The sequence below is a fragment of the Zingiber officinale genome, chromosome 3A, assembly GCF_018446385.1.
Source record: "Zingiber officinale cultivar Zhangliang chromosome 3A, Zo_v1.1, whole genome shotgun sequence".
Classification (NCBI taxonomy): Eukaryota; Viridiplantae; Streptophyta; class Magnoliopsida; order Zingiberales; family Zingiberaceae; genus Zingiber; species Zingiber officinale.
This window is the reverse complement of record NC_055990.1, coordinates 164,506,204-164,524,604: the sequence shown is the minus strand read 5'-3', so window position 1 is coordinate 164,524,604 and position 18,401 is coordinate 164,506,204. Positions and strand designations below refer to the sequence as shown.

Sequence of the window (18,401 nt, the reverse complement as noted above, 5' to 3'; positions counted from 1 at the left end):
ATCAAATAATCAATTCCTTTTTTAGGTTATCTGTAAAGGGGCCCTAGAGTCCCTTGAGAGTGTGAGTTCTGCACTTGTTGATGCTTGAGGTGCTGCTTCCACCAAGGATGGTGGGGGATTTGGAGCCTCCCTATTGATTATTGCCTCCTTGGTTGAGTCAGCAATTTTAATACCACGGGCCTCTAACTCGGTATTCGACAGCTTCATCGTTTGTCCCAAAAAGGCTTTCAACATGGTGGCAGCTGCAAAAATAAAGATAAACTTTTAGTTATAAATCAAAGTTCAAAAAGGAAGAAAAAGAGTTTACCAAAAGGGATTGAAGGAGAGCCGGAACAGAGCTCCTCTAGTAAGGAAGTATTGTCAAACTTCAAATTTTGTAGTTGCTCTGAGGTATGAAAATAGGTTTGCTACAGGTGATGATTTTTAAAAATGGGGGGGGTAATTCACGTTGCCAACGAGTTGGCCAGGACACAGGAATCAGGGTTGGACTAAAAAAATTATGATTTCCACCCATTATGTGATCCTTGAGTAGGTCGTGGTCAACATAGGATGAGAAGAAGAGTACTCCGTCATTCATTTTCTTTGGATAAAAGAAATAATGGAAAAGTAGAGCAAATACAGAGATTCGATATAGATGGAAAAGGTAACTACTCCGGTTAAATTTCAAAATGAGTTTAGCTCCAACTGAGACAAGAGAATACAAAATTATTGGGACACCTCAGGTGGTCCTTAGTTGGTCTAATGCATCGCTACTAAAGCTTGACTCAACAGACCTATATCATGGAGTAGATGAAAACCCCGCAACCATCATAAGGCCAATACTAGGACACAGATGCTAGCAGAGAAAGGGGAGAGCCAAAGGAAGGTTGGTGAATGACAAACAATAAGAAAGTGAGCGACTTACTTAAAGATGAAAATGCAAAAAGCTCGAAGCAAAGATGATGAAGAGCGGCGTATGTACAAATAAGGGTTGTGCAATATGACAATAACCCTCGCAACCAGATTTATATTTGCATGTATCTAAGTAGGGTCATTGGATCTAGACCATCTTAAAAATAGGAGGAATCATTGGTCGCTCAATCAAGTACATGGATCATAGCAACTCCTAAATAATCATTACACGAAGATAGATGTTCAGTCTTCCCTATTAAAGGTGACCTCACATTAATGTGATATAACCTTATAGACAAAGATGACTTCAGGGCTCGGAAGCCAAAACTAATAAAGCATGTTCCACATTTAAAGAGGCGTGGCAGTAATTAAGGCACAAAACTTGTTAAAGGTCACAGCTAGGATTTTCCCTTTGCGACGTGTTCAGATAATCAGGATAAAGAAAGATGTCTTGCCACATCATACTAGTCTGGTCAATCGAACTTTTGCCTCCTTCAATTAGACTTGAAGGGGAGATTAATATTACATGGGTAATTAGGAGAGGTCACGTGGATAAAGAAGTCAATAATTTATCCAAGATGGCAGTAAAAAGTCAATAGCAAGAGTACTCTAGTCCCAATCACTCATGACTCCACCCCCTGACTAAACTGAAACGACCCTAGTTATCGAGAATTAAAGCGAAAAATTATTATTTATTGAAGATGTAGACAACACAGTCGTTATCACGAGGAAGGTGAAAAACACAACTATTCACTCAGAAATAAATGGACAGTAATGATCATTTATTTCCGGAAATGTAACGATCACAAGAAATGAGGGGCATGAGGAGAAAGTGGTGGATATTAATGACCATATAAAAGGTAGCTGACCCTCATGAGAAAAGGTACACGTACATAGCACATCAAACTCTAATTCCTTTACGCATCTTCCATCTCTACTCTTAAGACTTACTTGAGCGTCGAAGTTACTATGCTAGGAACCCCCTGACCATCATTCTAACATCATCTTCCTGTCATGTTTCCTTCCTAGACCCCTTGTAGAAGTTTATCAATACCATGTGGTCAGGTGATCAACACGATAGTTAACCTTAGCATACAATCACCAACGGGTTGATCATCAGCATTCTTAAATGGAATTATATATAAAGTTACACTGCGGACTCGTCACACCACAGTGAATTGAGGCGCCTGATTTGATCCAAGCACCTCAATTCATTTTTTTTTCATTTTTAAAAAATCAACATTTTTTAAAATGTTAAATCCTAAATACATATAATAACTCCGTAAGCACCTAAAATTTTTTTGTTTTATTTTTTTTTAACTTGAACATTATAATCCAACCCCTACATTCTAAAAGTAAAATCTAATTGACTTAGTCCTGGAATTTTTTTAAAAAAAAATGCTATCAGGTACCCTAAATATATACCCTGTGATCATCTAATTTTTTTTTAGTTTAAACACTCTCACTATTGTGACAAAAAAGAATGCACATATCTCTATAATGACATAATATTGTCCACTTTGGGCCTAAACTGTCATGATTTTATTTTTAGCCTTTTCTTAAAAAATCTTATGCTGATGAAGATATCTTATATCCTTTTAAACTTATGATCTTTTCTATATCTTTTAAATGTGGAATTTTGATTGTATCCTAACACTCTCCCCTCAAATAAAAGATCACAATTACTCTCATAGTCTGAGTCTGGGCCTTCTCGTGAGCATCCGGTCACTCTTGACCTGCTCCGAGCCTTCCCGCGAACATCTGGTGATCCTAACCTGTTCCAGGCTTTTCCCATAAGCATCTAGTCACCCCGACCTACTCCGAGCCTTCCCCGTAAGCATCCGGTTAGGGATGGCAATGGGGCGGGACGGGGGTGGGTTTGTCATTCCCATCCCCGCCCGGTTATCATTTTTTCGGGTTCGGGGATTCCCCGAATCCGAACCCACGGGGATCGAATCCCCATCCCCGCCCTCATCCCCGCTTCATTCTCAAATTTAATTTATATTATTATTATTATTATTTAATAATGATTATTAATGATAATATTAATATTAATATCAATATTAATAATATTATTATTAATCATATTTTCAAAAAATTTAATATTAATATTAACACTATTATTAATACATTTTTAAAAAAATCATATTATTATTTATTAATATTAATAATAATAATATTCGGGGCGGGTTCGGGGATGGGGATAGTATTCCCATACCCGCCCCATCCCCGAAAAATCGGGGATCCCCATCCCCATTTCGGGTTTTCCCCGCGGGGCCCCAAACCCGCGGGGAAAATTGTCATCCCTACATCCTGTGACCCTGATCTGCTTTGGACCTGCCCGCAAGTATCCTATCATCCTGACCTGCTTTGGGCCTTCCTTGCAAGTATCTAGTCACCTTAACTTTCTCTTAACCCTCTCCAAGGATCCAGTCACCCTGACCTGCTACCGGCCTTCCCGCAAGCATTTGCATTTGGTCACTCTTGATTTGTTCCGAACCTCCTCGCAAGCATCCAATCACCCTGGCCTGCTCCGGATCTTCCTCAACTTCGTAAAGGCCACCCCACGACATCTGGTTTGGACCATGATTCTGCTACCATTTATTATAACTAAAAGGAATACACATATCTTCATAATGTCATGATATTATCCAATTTGAGTATAAGCCCTCATAGTTTTATTTTTTGGTTCTATCCAAAAAAAAATAACCTCATACCAATATAAATATCTTATATCATTTTAAACCCATAATCTTTTATATCTCTTTCCCATGTTCGCCTTTAATTATATTCCAATAATTTTAATTGTGAAAATATGTGTATTCCTTTTGGACACAATAATAATCTAACCCCTAAATTAAAGGCAATATATAATTAGCTTAATCCTGGAGTTAAAAAAAATAATAAAAAATACTAAATTAATCGAGGTAGGCACCTCACCATTGTCACGGACGAAGCCCTAGTACTTCATCCCTGATGCACAAAGGTCCCATCATGTAGGGTCATGAAGAAAAATATATTATATGAAATCTTATTTTATTTTTTACAAAACACTATTTTTAAAATTTAAATTTATGATTATTTAATTAAATAATAATAATTTTATCATCATGTCAAAATCATCAAAGTAAAATAATAATCGCACATTAGATAAAACATCCCGAGTACCAAGACCATAAAATGCAAATATAAAAATTGAGTGGCATGCGAAGAAACAACTCAAATCTACTAATATCTATCGTAAAAATGATGTGCAGAGGTTATTTACAGACAAGTTTAAATGTACAATTATAAATTGCATTTTTTTAAACTGACGTTTTTTTAAACGTCAAATTAATAACTTCATGTTTTCAAAATGTCTTCATTTAATAAAGTCACATTAGTAAGGTCATTTTTAAATGATATTTTTTAAACATCATATCGCTAATATTAGCCATGTATGGCGATTTAAAATAACATTTTGAAATTTTAATTTCTATTAATAATATATATTTCATTTTTGCTAAAATTATTAAATGCCAAAAATTAATAGTCGATCGTGTTATTTATATTATATACATTTAAAAATAATTTAAATAAGGGAAAAGGATAATAGTTGTGTTATTTATATTATAATAATTCCGAACATAATTTTAATTCTGAAATATTTATTGTTATAAATATAAAAAAGTATTAGTTATTTTTAATGGAAACTCGTAAATTTAATATATTTTTGTAATAAAAATATTATAAATACCATAAATATTTAAGTTTGGATAATACATGTCATATATAGCAAAACGCCAAGTAATTAATCCTATAGCTAGACTAGACAAATAAAATTTTATATTCAATATTTTAATCCTCACAGAATAAATTAATCTTTTCAAGAATAAATTAATAAAGTTTTATCTTGCAAGAAATCACATTTTTACCTAGGACGGTAAACGAGTCGAGCCGAGCTTTGAAGTGTTCAAGCTTATTTGATAAGATAATCGAGCCGAACTTAAAATGAATTAAGTTTTTATGATGAGTGCTCAAGTTTGGCTTGATTTATTTTTTATGAGCTTAATCTTGTTTGAAGCTTGGCTTGAACTTGGTTCGTTTGGATGTTATCAAGCTCTCAATTCAAGTTTGGCTTGAACTTGATTCGTTTAGATGTTATCAAGTTCTCAATTCAAACTTGTTTAATTGTTTGAAATTTTTAGTTGTTTGATTGGTTATTGAGCTTGATAATTTAAACTTATTTATTTATTTTATTATTTATTTAACATATTGAAAATAATTTTATTAATGAATAATTTTACGAACATTGTTCACGAATGTTAACGAGCTGAACACATATGTGTTCAAGATTATTTATTTAATTTAACGAGTTATTTAAACTTATTTATTTAATTAATCTTGTATATATTGAACGAACATAAATAAATTTTTATCAACTCGAACATCAAATTTATTTACAAACGTTCTTGGTGCATTTACCGTCCTATTTTTACCCAACAAACAGCTTTCTAATAAATGAATCTAAAGTAGCGATACTTGTTTAAATTCTTATTATTTTAATTATTTTGAAAAGGATAACATTAATTAATCGATGGCCCATTGAATGAATGCGCCAAAGAAATTCTCTTGGTACGGTTGTACCCGAATTCATATGCGTACTATAAATTGCTGACTGATTCAACTCACGCATCATCGTTTCAGTTCGCAACTCGAACAGAATCATCCTTTACGATGGAGATAAACTGCAAAGAGGAGGTGGCGCTGCTCTTCTCCGACGATACCTACTGCTGTTCTCTGCTGCCGCCCTCTGCGTACGACACCGCATGGGTCGCCATGGTCGGCAGCGTCGCCGGCGCAGGTCCCCTGTTTCCGCAATGCGTCAGGTGGATCATCGCGAACCAGAGCAGAGAAGGCTTCTGGGGGGAGAGCGATCAGCCCGGACTCGATTCCATCACTGCCACGCTCGCTTCTCTCCTGGCCCTTAGTCGATGGAACATTGGGCGTGCAAATGTTCAGAGGGGTAGGTGCCGTAGATTACGTGCAGTAATCAAAATATTAGTTAGATGAGATTTGAAATTAAGATTTCTTTTCAGGGTTGGAGTATCTTCGATCGAATGTGGAGAAGATACTCGCGCAGTGGCAGGGCGGCGTCCCTCGCTGGTTCGCCGTTATTTTTCCAGGAATGTTGGAGCAGGCGCAATCCATAGGCTTAAGTGTACTTCCCCATGACGGCGTTCGATTGGTCGACGATATTATCTTCAGGAGGAGAAGCATATTTGAGGATAGCCGTAGTGCTGAAGGAGATCTCCCGCCGCTGAGTCTGACGATGTTCCTCGAAGCACTCCCACCAAACAGACGGCCAAAAAACGAAGCGATCCTCGCTCAGCTAATGGAAGATGGATCGCTCTTCCAGTCTCCATCAGCAACTGCCGCTGCTTTCATGATCACAGGAGATGCTCGTTGTCTCAAGTACCTGCAGGACATGATGCGCAGATGCAGCAATAGTATTAGTCTCTCGATTGGAACAGTTCCCTCTGTTTTTCCCGTGGACCACAATCTCTTGAGGCTTTGTCTGGTAGACCATTTGAGAAGATTGGGGTGCGGTGAGTTTTTCGAAGAGGAAATCAAAGATCTTATGGACCATAATTTCAGGTACATAATGATTTTGGATGTAACTAAATCTTCATCCAATGTATTACTAATGGCTGTATCAATGTGCAGGAATTGGATAGAGCAGCATCAGGAACAGAGCAACAAGAACTATCTGCTACAAGAACAAATATACAGGGATTCCTTGGCCTTTCAGCTTCTGAGGGCATATGGATATCCTGTGACACCAAGTAACATGAAAAAAAATTTGTAAATAATGCAGCAAAAACTATAAGGTAATTTTCTTCTGACGATCGACTATATATATAATACCGATTGTAGGGAAATTGTGTTGGTTTATGGATGACAAGGAAATCCTCACGCACATAATGGAAAATCACAACGAGTTCATGGGAGCCATGTATGGGGTGTACAGAGCAGCACAGTTGATGTTCCCAAAGGAAGTTGATCTTCAAAATGCAAAGCAATTCTCGCTGAAAGTGTTGAGAAAATGCTTTCCTGACAAAGATTTACAAGGAAACTGCAAGGCCTTCACTGACTTGCAGAAACAGGTGCATTAATTATCTAACTGACTCAAATGAACATGATCATTTAATTTATCTTTGTTTTGCCAGATTGCACACGAATTAGAACACCCATGGTTACTTAGAATGGACCACCTTGAGCATCGCATGTATATAGAGAGAAATAAAGGGTACTTGTCGTGTATGGGGAAGACCAACACTTGTATGTAAGTTGAACAAGCACTCAAAATTTCTTATCAATCTTTTCCTCTGTTTTTTTCTGCGAAAAAAGTTACTTGATGTCAAAAAGTGAATCGAACTGTGCTTGACTGTAGGCTTTCTTATCCAAAATTTCTCATGCAACTGGCTGTAGAAAATTTCACGAACCGCCAATCCGTTTACAGAAATGAGCTCCTGGAGCTAAAGAGGTAATTTAATTAGCATGTCGAGGGCTGTATATTCCGGATCTTTGTTGCTGAAAACATAATGATTAACGATAGGTGGTCAGAGGAATCAGGGCTTTCAAAAATGGGGTTCGGCAGACAGAAAACTGAATACTGTTACTACTCAGCCACTGTGCCAACATGCCTTCCTCTACATTGTGATTTAAGGAAGATAGTGGCCAAGTGTGCTATTCTAGTCACCTTTGCCGATGATTTCTACGATGAAAAAGGAACTCAAATTGAATTAGAAACACTAACTGAAGCTGTCAACAGGTGTATACATATAATATCCTCTCCTCTCCTCTTGTTTGCTGTATGTTGATTTGATTATATATAATAAATAGGTGGGAAGGAGGCAACTTACGTAGCCACTCCAAAGTAATCTTCGATACACTTGATGCACTCGTAGACGAAATAGAGTCCAAAGCATTCTTAAAACATGGCAACCCGGTGAAAGAAGCCCTTCGAGATATGGTAGCCTGCATATTGAGACTTAAACATACTAAGAATTAAGATCATTTATAAGCAATTTTTGTGCCTGTTGATTGGCTTTCTGTTCTTCCTGCTTTTGAAGTGGCGTGATGCCTTCAAGACATGGCTAAAGGAATCCAAGTGGAGCGTATGCAAACACGCACCTTCGACGAAGGAGTACATGGATGTGGCCGCAGTTTCCGTGGCCATTCAAGTGATGACTCTCCCTGCTTGCTACATAACTCACCCGAAAGCTCCAGTCGACAGCAAATCGGGCTCTCGTTACTGCAAAATGACGGAGCTGGCAATGCTGTGTGCGCGGCTTCTAAATGACATAGGAAGCTATCAGGTATAGTAATATAATAAGAGAATCAATCAATAAACTTAATCTACTTTTGGTTTTTATTTTTTTTGGCATATCTGATCAGAGAGAATTAGAGGATGGGAAGTTGAATTTCGTCCCACTGTACGTGAAAGAGAACGTGGGGTACTGCATCGATGACTCGATCGAGCACATAAAGAGAGTTCTTGGGAAAATGGGGAAAGAGTTTGTGGAGCTGTTCTTGAACCAAGATTATGGAGGAGTTCCGAGAGTGTGGAAGGAACTGCACTTGACCACTCTCAAGGCCTTTTGGATGCTTTATGAATCGATCAATAAATTCGACTCGCCTACCGCGCTGCTTCGAGCTATCAGCCTAGCGTTCCATGAACCTCTGGTCATCAATACTTAGATTCAAAGCTGGCTGCATCTATATATCTTCCAATTTTCTTATCAAAAATAAAAATTAAGGAAAAACTGTAATAATGTTTTTTTAACAGAACAAGAATAAAATTCGATAATTCATAGCAAAAGAGCATGTATCGATGTACCAATTAATATTGTTTCATGAGTGAGACAATATGAAAAATAAAAAAAATAAAAATGAATGTGAGCTTTTGCCGATTATGCGCTCCGATCCTCCCATTGCGTCCGCACGTTTAACAATTAAGCGTTGATTCCACGCAGGTCCCCGTTGGTGGTGGAGTGTAGTTCCACCGTCAAAGCAATCTCCGGGCTTCCTTCTTTAGGTAACCAATAGAAATATGCCATCTCAGCGGCATATCGACGTGCCAGATTTAGATTCCCCAATTCTGTGTTTCGTGGTTGCATTCAGATACCAAAAGAAGTAACGCGGCGGCACGAACGAAATGTTTTCTTAATTGCTCGAATTCCGCGTTTTCATCGGCTTCTGTTCTTCATTCTCTGCTGCTCGCACTCTTCCTCCTTTGGATCGAGGAAGCATGGCGTTCCGGATGGTACGGTTTGCGATCTCTCTGTTTCTTGTGTGAATTCAACTGTTGGACTCTTCTCACGGAGCTTCTGCGATTAAGTAGATTGTTATCGCTCTTCTAGGGTTTGATACTTGTCTGGATTTATTTTTACCTTCTGGTTGCCATTTTGCGCAGATTCTTTTTCCTGCTAATGTTAAGAAAAAGACGTTTTTTAGGTTTAAGTAATATTGGATGATCGATCGTGTTAGTATGTGCGAGATTTGTCGACTATATTAATTTTGTTTGCAGTTTTCTTAATTTGGGTTAATTCTCGCCCCTTGTTATTTTCTTTACATAGACGGTGAAATTTGTATAGGTTGCTGAACTTTGTGAGGATTTGATGTTGTTTAATCATTTGGAATTACACAACCTTGTTTTCTTCTTTAACCCTTCCTGTTTTCTTCTTTATCTGATTATTTGAACTTCTGCGTATTTTAAACTTCTTTAATTGGTTAGTGAGCTTAATATTTTGTTTATTCATTTTGAGAACATTTTAACAGCTTTTGGTAGCCACATAGATAAGTTTATGGAATTATCAGATAGTGTAAATTAGTTTTGAAATTATCAAATCATATACCCATTTTTTATTTTACTCCTAATAAGTGACTGATAAAAAATCATTTGAATTGATTTTTGTTTAAAAATCAATCGACTGATTTTTAACATTAGTCGAATTCATTTCTCTCTATGTCGAAATTTCGAGTAAATCAGTCAATTGATAATGAAAATCAGTCGAATCAATTTACCTCTATATCAAAGTCAGATTTAGACAAAATCGATTGATGGATCAAACAATCTCGGATTGATATGAAAATAGTTCATATGTGTTCGACTAATTCTCTTGATTATATACATGCTCTCAAACATCAATTTGATTGAATATATTAAAAGTATTGATTTTTTTTTAACACAAATTAGATTTTCGAACACATTTATGTTAAAAAAAAATTACTACTTTCAATATATTAGGTCAAATTTTAATTTGAGAACGTAGATATAATCAGGAGAAGTAGACGAACACGAGCTATTTTTATATCAATCCGAGGGCGTTTAGTCCATCAGCCAATTTTGCCCAAAATCGAGTAATGAATTAAACAATCTCAAATTAATATGAAATTAATTTTTATGTGTTTGTCTATTTTTCCTAATTATATTTATGTTCTCAAATATGCATTTGACATAATATATTAAGAGCGGTGATTTTTTTAACACAAATTAGATTTTCGAACACATTTATGTTAAAAAAATTACTATTCTCAATATATTGATCAAATTGACATTTGAGGATATGAATATAATCAGGAGAAGCAGACGAACACATAGAAACTAGTTTTATATCAATCCAAGATCATTTTGTCCATCAGTCGATTTTGAGTCGTTAATTTAATCAAATATATTGGAGAAAATTATGTTTTCAGTCATGTAACTTGCACTTTTTCAAATTTTAGTCCTGTTATTAGTCAATTTACGTTTTTAATCCAATAACTTGTAATATTTCCCAATTTAAGTTCTTTTTTCCAAAATTAAAATTTTCCATCAGAAAATGGTCAGTTGGCAGTTGGAAAATACCAGTTGGCGGTCGAAATGCTGAGTTGTAAAAAAAGCCACATGGGTCATGAAAAATCAAAATCCCCACATTCAATTTACAATTGAACATTCCGACCACTAACTGGGTTTTTTTTGTTGGAAAATTTCAATTTTAGAGAAAAAAAGACTGAAATTAGAAAATATTACCAGTTACTAGAATAAGAACATAAATTGACTCATAATAGGACTAAAATTAGGAAAAATGCAAGTTACATGACCGAAAACGTAATTTTAATTCTCCAATATATTGAGAACAGTGATTGTGATTTTTTGAACACAAATATGTTCGAAAAATATAATTCATGTTTAAAAAAAATACTGCTTTCAATATATTGGATTAAATTGATGTTTGATGGACCTAGACAACTAAAAATGATATGAAACTAATTTTTATGTGTTCGTGCTATCAAACGTCAATTTGACTCAATATATTGAGAGCGGTGATTTTTTTGAACACGAATTAGATTTTTTGAACACATTCATGTTTAAAAAATCATTTATCTCAATATATTGGGTCAAATTGACGTTTGATGACATAAATATAATCAGAAGAAGTAGATGAACACATATAAACTAGTTTCAATTTAATCTATGGTCATTTGATCCATCAGCCGATTTTATCTAAAGCCGACTTTGATACAGAAGCAAATCGATTCAACTGATTTTCATTATCAATCGACTGATTTGCTCAAAACGTTAGCACATAGAGAAATCGATCGAACTAGTATTAAAAATCAATTGACTAATTTTCAAATAGAAATCAATTCGACTGACTGTTTTTATCAGTCTATTATTTTTTTTAATCAATCGATTGATTTGGGATAAAATAAAAAAAATTTATTTATGATCTGACCATATATGTATTTAAGTTGATTAAATCAATCTTTTACATATATAAATAAGTTCTTGTTAAATTGAATACTAAACTTTGTTCATGAATATCCTAAGAAGGAGATTGCCATTGACCGATCTAAGATCTCTTTCTTCTATGGCAGCAAAATGGATTTGAGTTGCATTATATTCTTTGTTTAAAATTATTTTACATGGCTAGTCAACTATAATACTTCACAGTTCTGTTTGATTCCTTTCTTACTTGATTGTTACTTAATTTATATGACTAATCAACTATCAGAGTTATGTTTGGTTGTTGTTATTATTATATTTTTGATATTATGATTGTTTTACTTGCAGGCACCATTCGGCATTTTAGTTGCTGAACAGAGTAAAAGCACTTTTCTAGAACTGCAGAGAAAGAAAGCGCATCGATATGTAATATTTAAGATTGATGAAAAGAATAAAGAAGTTATTGTTGAGAAGACTGGAGCTCAAGGAGAGAGCTATGATGATTTCACTGCCGCGATACCTGAGAATGATTGTCGCTATGCTGTGTATGATTATGATTTTGTGACTGAAGACAACTGCCGTAAGAGCAAGATATTTTTCATTGCATGGTCAGTCTTTATTAACCCACAAGTAGTACCTTTGTTATTTTAAGTTATTTCTTAGCAGTTAATATCCTCTTTTTTAAGTATTTGAAGCATTTAGGATTTCAATGTCATAGTTGAGACTTGTGGGGTTTATTAGCCACTAACCTGAATGCTCATCAGGGCACCCTCCACATCTCGCATACGTGCAAAGATGCTTTACGCGACATCAAAGGACCGATTCAGGCACGAGCTCGATGGCATTCACTATGAGATCCAAGCCACCGACCCCACAGAAATGGATCTGGAAGTTCTTAGAGATCGCGCCAACTGAAGCCTAATTTGAAGCAGCCAAAGGATTTTAACAGATCCTTTCCATTTAGCAGCTCAAGTATCTACCAGAAAGAATTGTATTAAACCAATGCTTCAAGCTAATGTTACTATTGGGATACTATCTCAAACTTGTGATATTCTTAGGGATATGCTTAAAAGTATGTGTTGTTACCTTAGCCATTGATCATAATCTAGTCTGTATTAGAAGCTTTTACAGAAAGGTCTAAAATTAGAGGACAACACTAATTCTTTTGCTTACTTTTAACTCTATCTATTCCCCAAATGAAGCCTTCATTTGTGTCAAGTTTTTACCACTTTGCAAGCTTTCATTATTTCAGTATTTCAACTTTTCCAACAAGTTTGTGTTTGTGCAACGAACTCATCCTGTTCCAGACTTCTTGTATTCATAAACATAAACAGTATGCCATAATATTGTTGCTTCTGCAGGTCGATGGCACAAAATTTTGTAAGTAATAGAAAATCTCGAGGGGGGGAAAATGGGGAAATGATACATTAGATAGACGTGAAAAAGACACCAATTACATTTGCCTTCACTTGAGAAGGTAAACGAGAGATAATGTCCAACACAAAGGCAACAACATTACCAGGAATCTAACTTACAACACAACCTTATCTCATCTAATATCTTGTCCTTTTATGTGATGATGTTTCCTTTGACTGCAAAACATGGGCCAGCCAACATTTTTGGTTTAATGTAACTGGAATCCGGGGAAAAAAATGGATCAGAAATTGCTAATACAGAATGTAAATCAGCAATGGATATGGAGAACTACAAAAATGCCAAAGTTCCATGGAAATTGGAAAACTTTGATATGCTCCTATTCTGATTAAGAAAAACATATAAATACTCATCCAAGATTATCAAATCTCTCCATCGATGCTAACAAAAGAGCTAATGAATGATGTGCCCTAACTGGAAGTTTAATCCAACAACAACCAAAAACATGAAAAGATATCATTTAGATGTTAAAGGACACACGGCTACCAAAGACAGGAAAGAAAAATAATAATAGAAAAAACATTCATCCGCTTTCGATCTCACCAGTCGACCTTTCGAGTATAGGAGAAAAGGGGGGAAAACATACCCGTTGTATAATTCCGTGGCAGATCTGGAACCGTTGTAGAAGACGAACCAGAGCAGTACAAGGATCAATATGTCTGATCACGTTAAGGTCGCACCAATCTAGTGAATAAAAAAAAGCTTCGGTCGAATCGGAAAATTGAGATAAGGATACTGAAGAGGTAGCGCTCCCACCAATCGAGCATGTAGAGCCCCATGGTGACGTTGTAAAGATGGATCTTCCTGGCGACCCAGTTCATTCTGATACTACTACCTCAGAACTGGAATCGATTTGAGGAGGAAGAGGCGATGGAGACGTTGACCGCTATGAGGAGATAACGAGGGCACGGATGGAAGAAGGCGAAGCACGACGGATCCAAAGCGCTGTCGATCTCTCTTTCTCGTTAGGGCTCAAAACCACTTATTACCTTTTAGTTGGGAAAATAATCATTTCGCTCCCCCAAATTTCATATATAACAAAACACAAATTGTCATATTTCATATACAACTCAACGCCCCCCTTTCTATTTTTAAATTTATAATACAAATCAAAAATTGATGTCTCTCGACTAATCATAGAGGTGGTCTGTCTGGCCCATATAAATTTCCCATGACTTAGATAAATCAAATAATATATATATAAATTTATTCTGCCAATCAACATTCTCAGATCTACTCTCCATTATAAAAAATATTCTCCATAATATGCCACAATTGATTTTCAAATTTCAAATGTCTAGTCTATCTATTAATCTTTAAAACTAATGGCAATATTCAATTATACTATTAATGTTAGGATCTTGAGCGCAAAACAACACAATATTATTAAGATCCTTTTCAAAAGATCGATAGGAAGGAAATCATATACTGATTGAATTGAGAGTTAAACCTTTGTTGCGAAACACGAACTCCTGATACCAACTTTATCCTTGGTGAATCTCAGCATGATTAAATGTTCGCTCCTCTTTTGGTGTCCACATGAACATATTCCGTTCGTCTCATAAACTCACCAACTTAGAGAAGAAGAACGATCTAAAGTTGTGCTAGCGACCAACTAAGGGGTCTCAGCCAAGGAGGAAGAAGAAAGAGAAGACAAGTAAGAATGTAAGTATATTCACGGAAATGAATCAAAACCCCTTTTGTATTTATTCAATCAATTGTCATAATTGAATTGATACCCCATTAATCCAATATGTTATTTGAACTTCATCCAATGCATGATCAATTCGAAATTGATCATTCCTCTTAGTGAATTCGAATTCACCAAGTCACTCAATGAGTCTAACTCATTGATCCTCAACAATCCGAATTCACTAAATGACTCTAATTCGAATTGGACTCAATTCAATAGTTGAATCCAATTGAGTCTAACTTAATGAGTCTAATTTGGATTACACTTAATCCAATGATCCATTATGTGAACACATCTCCAAATTAACATGCTATTTGTATGTATTTTAGGTATGTTTTTTTATCGCGATTCGCTAAATCAGATTTGCTGGCGCTTCGTCTTCTCTCATCGCGCTTCGTCTTCGTGCTTCGCCGACTTGCGTCTTCGCCCTGCAGCAGCTTCCGGTGAGTTTTTATGGTTGTCTTGTTTTGTTCTTTTTTTTTTGTTGGTTCTTCGTCGTCGCGACAACTCTCCGGTAACACCGGACTCGTCGCAGGGCATCAGACGCCGCCGGAATTTTTTTTTTCACGAATTTATTTTATTTAATAATTAATAAATTAAAACAATTCCTAACGGGATAATTTTAATAATAGGGTAGGGTTCGGTTCATAAAACCTAATAAGGATTCAAATCATTCAATAATAATAGATTTAATTTTTTTAATAAATATTATTAAATATTAATTTATATAACAGATTTAAAAAAAATAAAAATTATTATAAATATCATAATACATATTATTAATTTTAATAATTTATATAAATCGTATTTATAAATTTATATATTATTAATTTATATTAATCAGATTTATAAATATTACAATTATATTAAAATTTTAAACAATCTAACAAATATTATTAATTTATATATTAATGTATATAAATTGTATTTATAAATTTTATATATTATTAATTTATTTTAATCAGATTTATAAATAATTAAATATTAAAATTATATTAAAATTTTAAAAATTCTAATTAATATTATTAATTTATATAAATCAGTTTTAAAAATATGAAAATTAAATTAATTTTTTAAAAATTCTATTCATCTTGAATTTCAAACAAGCCACTGATAATAGTTGGATCATCCAAGCCTTGCCTTTCTACAGATCGGAAATTGAAGATGAATAAGATTATTTCAAACAACCAGAAAAGCTACACATTACAGATTTAAAAAATATAAAAAATATATTTTAAATTTAATTTTTTTAAACAAATATCTATTATGATTATCTAATAAATTTTATTAGTTAGATTAAGATATATTGATATATAAAAAATATTCTCAGACTTGTTAATGTTATATTTCATTATTTTGTATCGTTTGGTATAGTTAAAATGTATAATTAAATTTTATTATCATGCTATGCTATGTTGTTACTTGTTAACTTGTTTGGGAGTTTGGGATATTGATTGATCCTAAAAACCTCGACAAAATTAAATGCAAGCTATGTGGAAAAACAATGTCAGGAGGAGTGTATAGGATAAAGGAGCACATTGGAAATATACCTGGAAATGTATCTGGTTGTCGAAAAGCATCTCAAGAAGACAAAAATAAGTGCAAACAGGCTATTTTAGAAGGGAGGAACAGAAAGAAGAACAAAATAATGGAAGAACAAAGTTGTAGAGCAGAGGTGGCTATTTATCTAGATGAAGAAGAAGGCCTTGAAATTGAAGGGATGGATGGAATTAAGAAACCTCTTCCACTTGGCCCCATGGATAGATATGCATCGACAATTGCTCCAGAAAATGCAGGCTCCAGTGGAAGTAAAGTGCTTCGCCAACAAAATATAAATGATGCACTTTTCAAAGAGAGAACTCAACAAGTTCAACAATATGTTGGGAGATGGGTTTATGAAAATGGAATCTCATTCAATGCTATTAATAATGATAGCTTCAAGCAACTAATGGAGGCAGTGGGTTAATTTGGACCAGGATTCAAGCCTCCAACTCAATATCAACTTAGGGAGCCACTATTGAAAGCCGAAGTTGAAAGAACAAAACAATTGCTGAAGAAACATGAAGAAGAATGGGCAAAGAATGGATGCTCGATCATGACAGATGCATGGAGTGATAGAAAAAGAAGAAGCATCTTAAATTTGTGTGTTAATTGCAATGAGGGTACTACATTTTTAGAATCTAAGGAGTTTTCAGAGGAGGCGCATACAACTGAACTTATTTTTGAGTATGTTGACAAGTGTGTTGAACAAGTAGGAGCTCAGAATATTGTTCAGATTGTTACAGACAATGCCACCAACAATATGGCTGCAGCTAAATTGATGAGAGAAAAACGACCTGGGATCTTTTGGAGTTCATGTGCAACTCACACTATTAATCTCATGCTTGAAAGTATTGGCAAACTTCCACGATATAAAAAGGTGATTGAGCAATCCAAGGCTTTTACCATTTTCATCTATGCTCACCATCAGACTTTATCATTGATGAGAAGTTTCACGAAGAAGAGAGACATAGTCCGACCAGGAGTTACCAGGTTTGCATCAAATTTTCTCACATTGCAAAGTTTGATTGAAAAAAAAAACTAGTTTAAGGGTCATGTTTACAAGTGATATGTGGGAGAAATGTAAATGGTCAAAAACAAACAAAGGAAAATTGGCTTACTCTACAGTGATGAGCATGAGTTTTTGGAATGGTGTGACACTTTGTTTGAAAATATTTGCTCCTTTGGTAAGAGTTCTTCGATTGGTAGATGGAGATAGAAAGTCATCGATGGGGTTTCTATATGGGGAGCTTCTTCAAGCTAAAGAAGATATCAAGGTGGCTCTGAATAACGTGGAATCAAATTATCAGCCTATCATAGTCATTATTGAGTCAAAAATGAAGGATAGACTTGATACATCATTGCATACCACTGCATTTTTGTTGAATCCTTATTTTTACTACAAAGATAGTTCTATTGCTCTTTATGAGGAGGTCGCGATGGGGATTTTTGAATGCATGGAAACTTTGCATGCCAATGAGTTAGATCTACAAGATACAATTATTAACAAGGAATTTCCAAAATATAGAAATAAGACTGGGTTATTTGGAAAAACATTGGCAGCAAAAGCATGTGAAAAAAATGATGATACATTTGATCCATGTGCATGGTGGAGTACATACGGTGCTCACACACCTAACTTGCTAAGGGTGGCATTGAGGATACTTTCATTAACTACAAGTTCATCGGGGTGTGAAAGAAATTGGAGTACATTTGAAGGAGTAAGTTTTAAACTTTCAGTCTACTCTTTAATTAAATTAGTTATAATTTTTAACGTCTATACTCTATATTCAGGTACTAACTATAGTATTTACTTTCTCTGTTTTTTTAGATTCACACAAAGAAAAGAAATAGGTTGGATGCCAACAGGTTGAACAATCTAGTATTTGTCCAATTTAATGCTAGATTGTTGAACAAACAAAAAAGAGAAAAAGAAAGAAATGTTGATGTCCTTCTTGCAAAAGATGCTTCAAATGCACAAGGTTGGATTGTGGATGGTGGGGAAGATGATGAAGTTGAACTAGGTTCCGGGCTCACTTGGCAAATGGTTGATGAAGCAAGTGGAGCAGATGAAAATCTACAACCCGAACA

At 34.9% G+C, this 18,401-nt stretch overlaps 2 protein-coding genes and 1 long non-coding RNA gene across 3 annotated transcripts in view; 2 read left to right on the top strand and 1 right to left on the bottom strand.

Moving 5' to 3' along the window:
- Nucleotides 1-8,755, top strand: part of LOC122053359 (S-linalool synthase-like) — a 68,376-nt gene extending 59,621 nt beyond the window's left edge. The window contains exons 2-11 of the mRNA XM_042615380.1: nt 5,578-5,896; nt 5,970-6,528; nt 6,598-6,716; nt 6,808-7,037; nt 7,101-7,216; nt 7,325-7,417; nt 7,490-7,705; nt 7,777-7,906; nt 8,007-8,252; nt 8,332-8,755. Coding sequence (XP_042471314.1) covers nt 5,578-5,896; nt 5,970-6,528; nt 6,598-6,716; nt 6,808-7,037; nt 7,101-7,216; nt 7,325-7,417; nt 7,490-7,705; nt 7,777-7,906; nt 8,007-8,252; nt 8,332-8,634 — 2,331 coding nt within the window. The 3' untranslated portion in view covers nt 8,635-8,755. The remainder of the gene's footprint in view (nt 1-5,577; nt 5,897-5,969; nt 6,529-6,597; nt 6,717-6,807; nt 7,038-7,100; nt 7,217-7,324; nt 7,418-7,489; nt 7,706-7,776; nt 7,907-8,006; nt 8,253-8,331) is intronic.
- A 291-nt stretch (nt 8,756-9,046) lies between these two features.
- LOC122053360 (actin-depolymerizing factor-like) lies at nt 9,047-12,816 on the top strand. The gene is made up of 3 exons (XM_042615381.1): nt 9,047-9,199; nt 11,993-12,252; nt 12,409-12,816. The coding sequence occupies exons 1-3, from the start codon at nt 9,185-9,187 to the stop codon at nt 12,557-12,559; spliced, it is 426 nt and encodes a 141-aa protein (XP_042471315.1). The 5' UTR covers nt 9,047-9,184; the 3' UTR covers nt 12,560-12,816.
- Nucleotides 12,817-13,056: 240 nt separating this feature from the next.
- On the bottom strand, nt 13,057-14,059 carry LOC122053361. The gene is made up of 3 exons (XR_006132191.1): nt 13,815-14,059; nt 13,665-13,737; nt 13,057-13,277 (listed from the first exon to the last, which is right to left on the bottom strand). It is a non-coding gene; the product is annotated as an uncharacterized LOC122053361 (long non-coding RNA).
- Between the last annotated feature and the right edge of the window lie 4,342 nt (nt 14,060-18,401).

What these genes read in the sequence shown, in the direction of transcription:
- LOC122053360 (XM_042615381.1), top strand. An exon ending in AAGATATTTTTCATTGCATG is followed by an intron (nt 12,253 to 12,408) that starts GTCAGTCTTTAT and finishes AATGCTCATCAG; the next exon opens with GGCACCCTCCACATCTCGCA.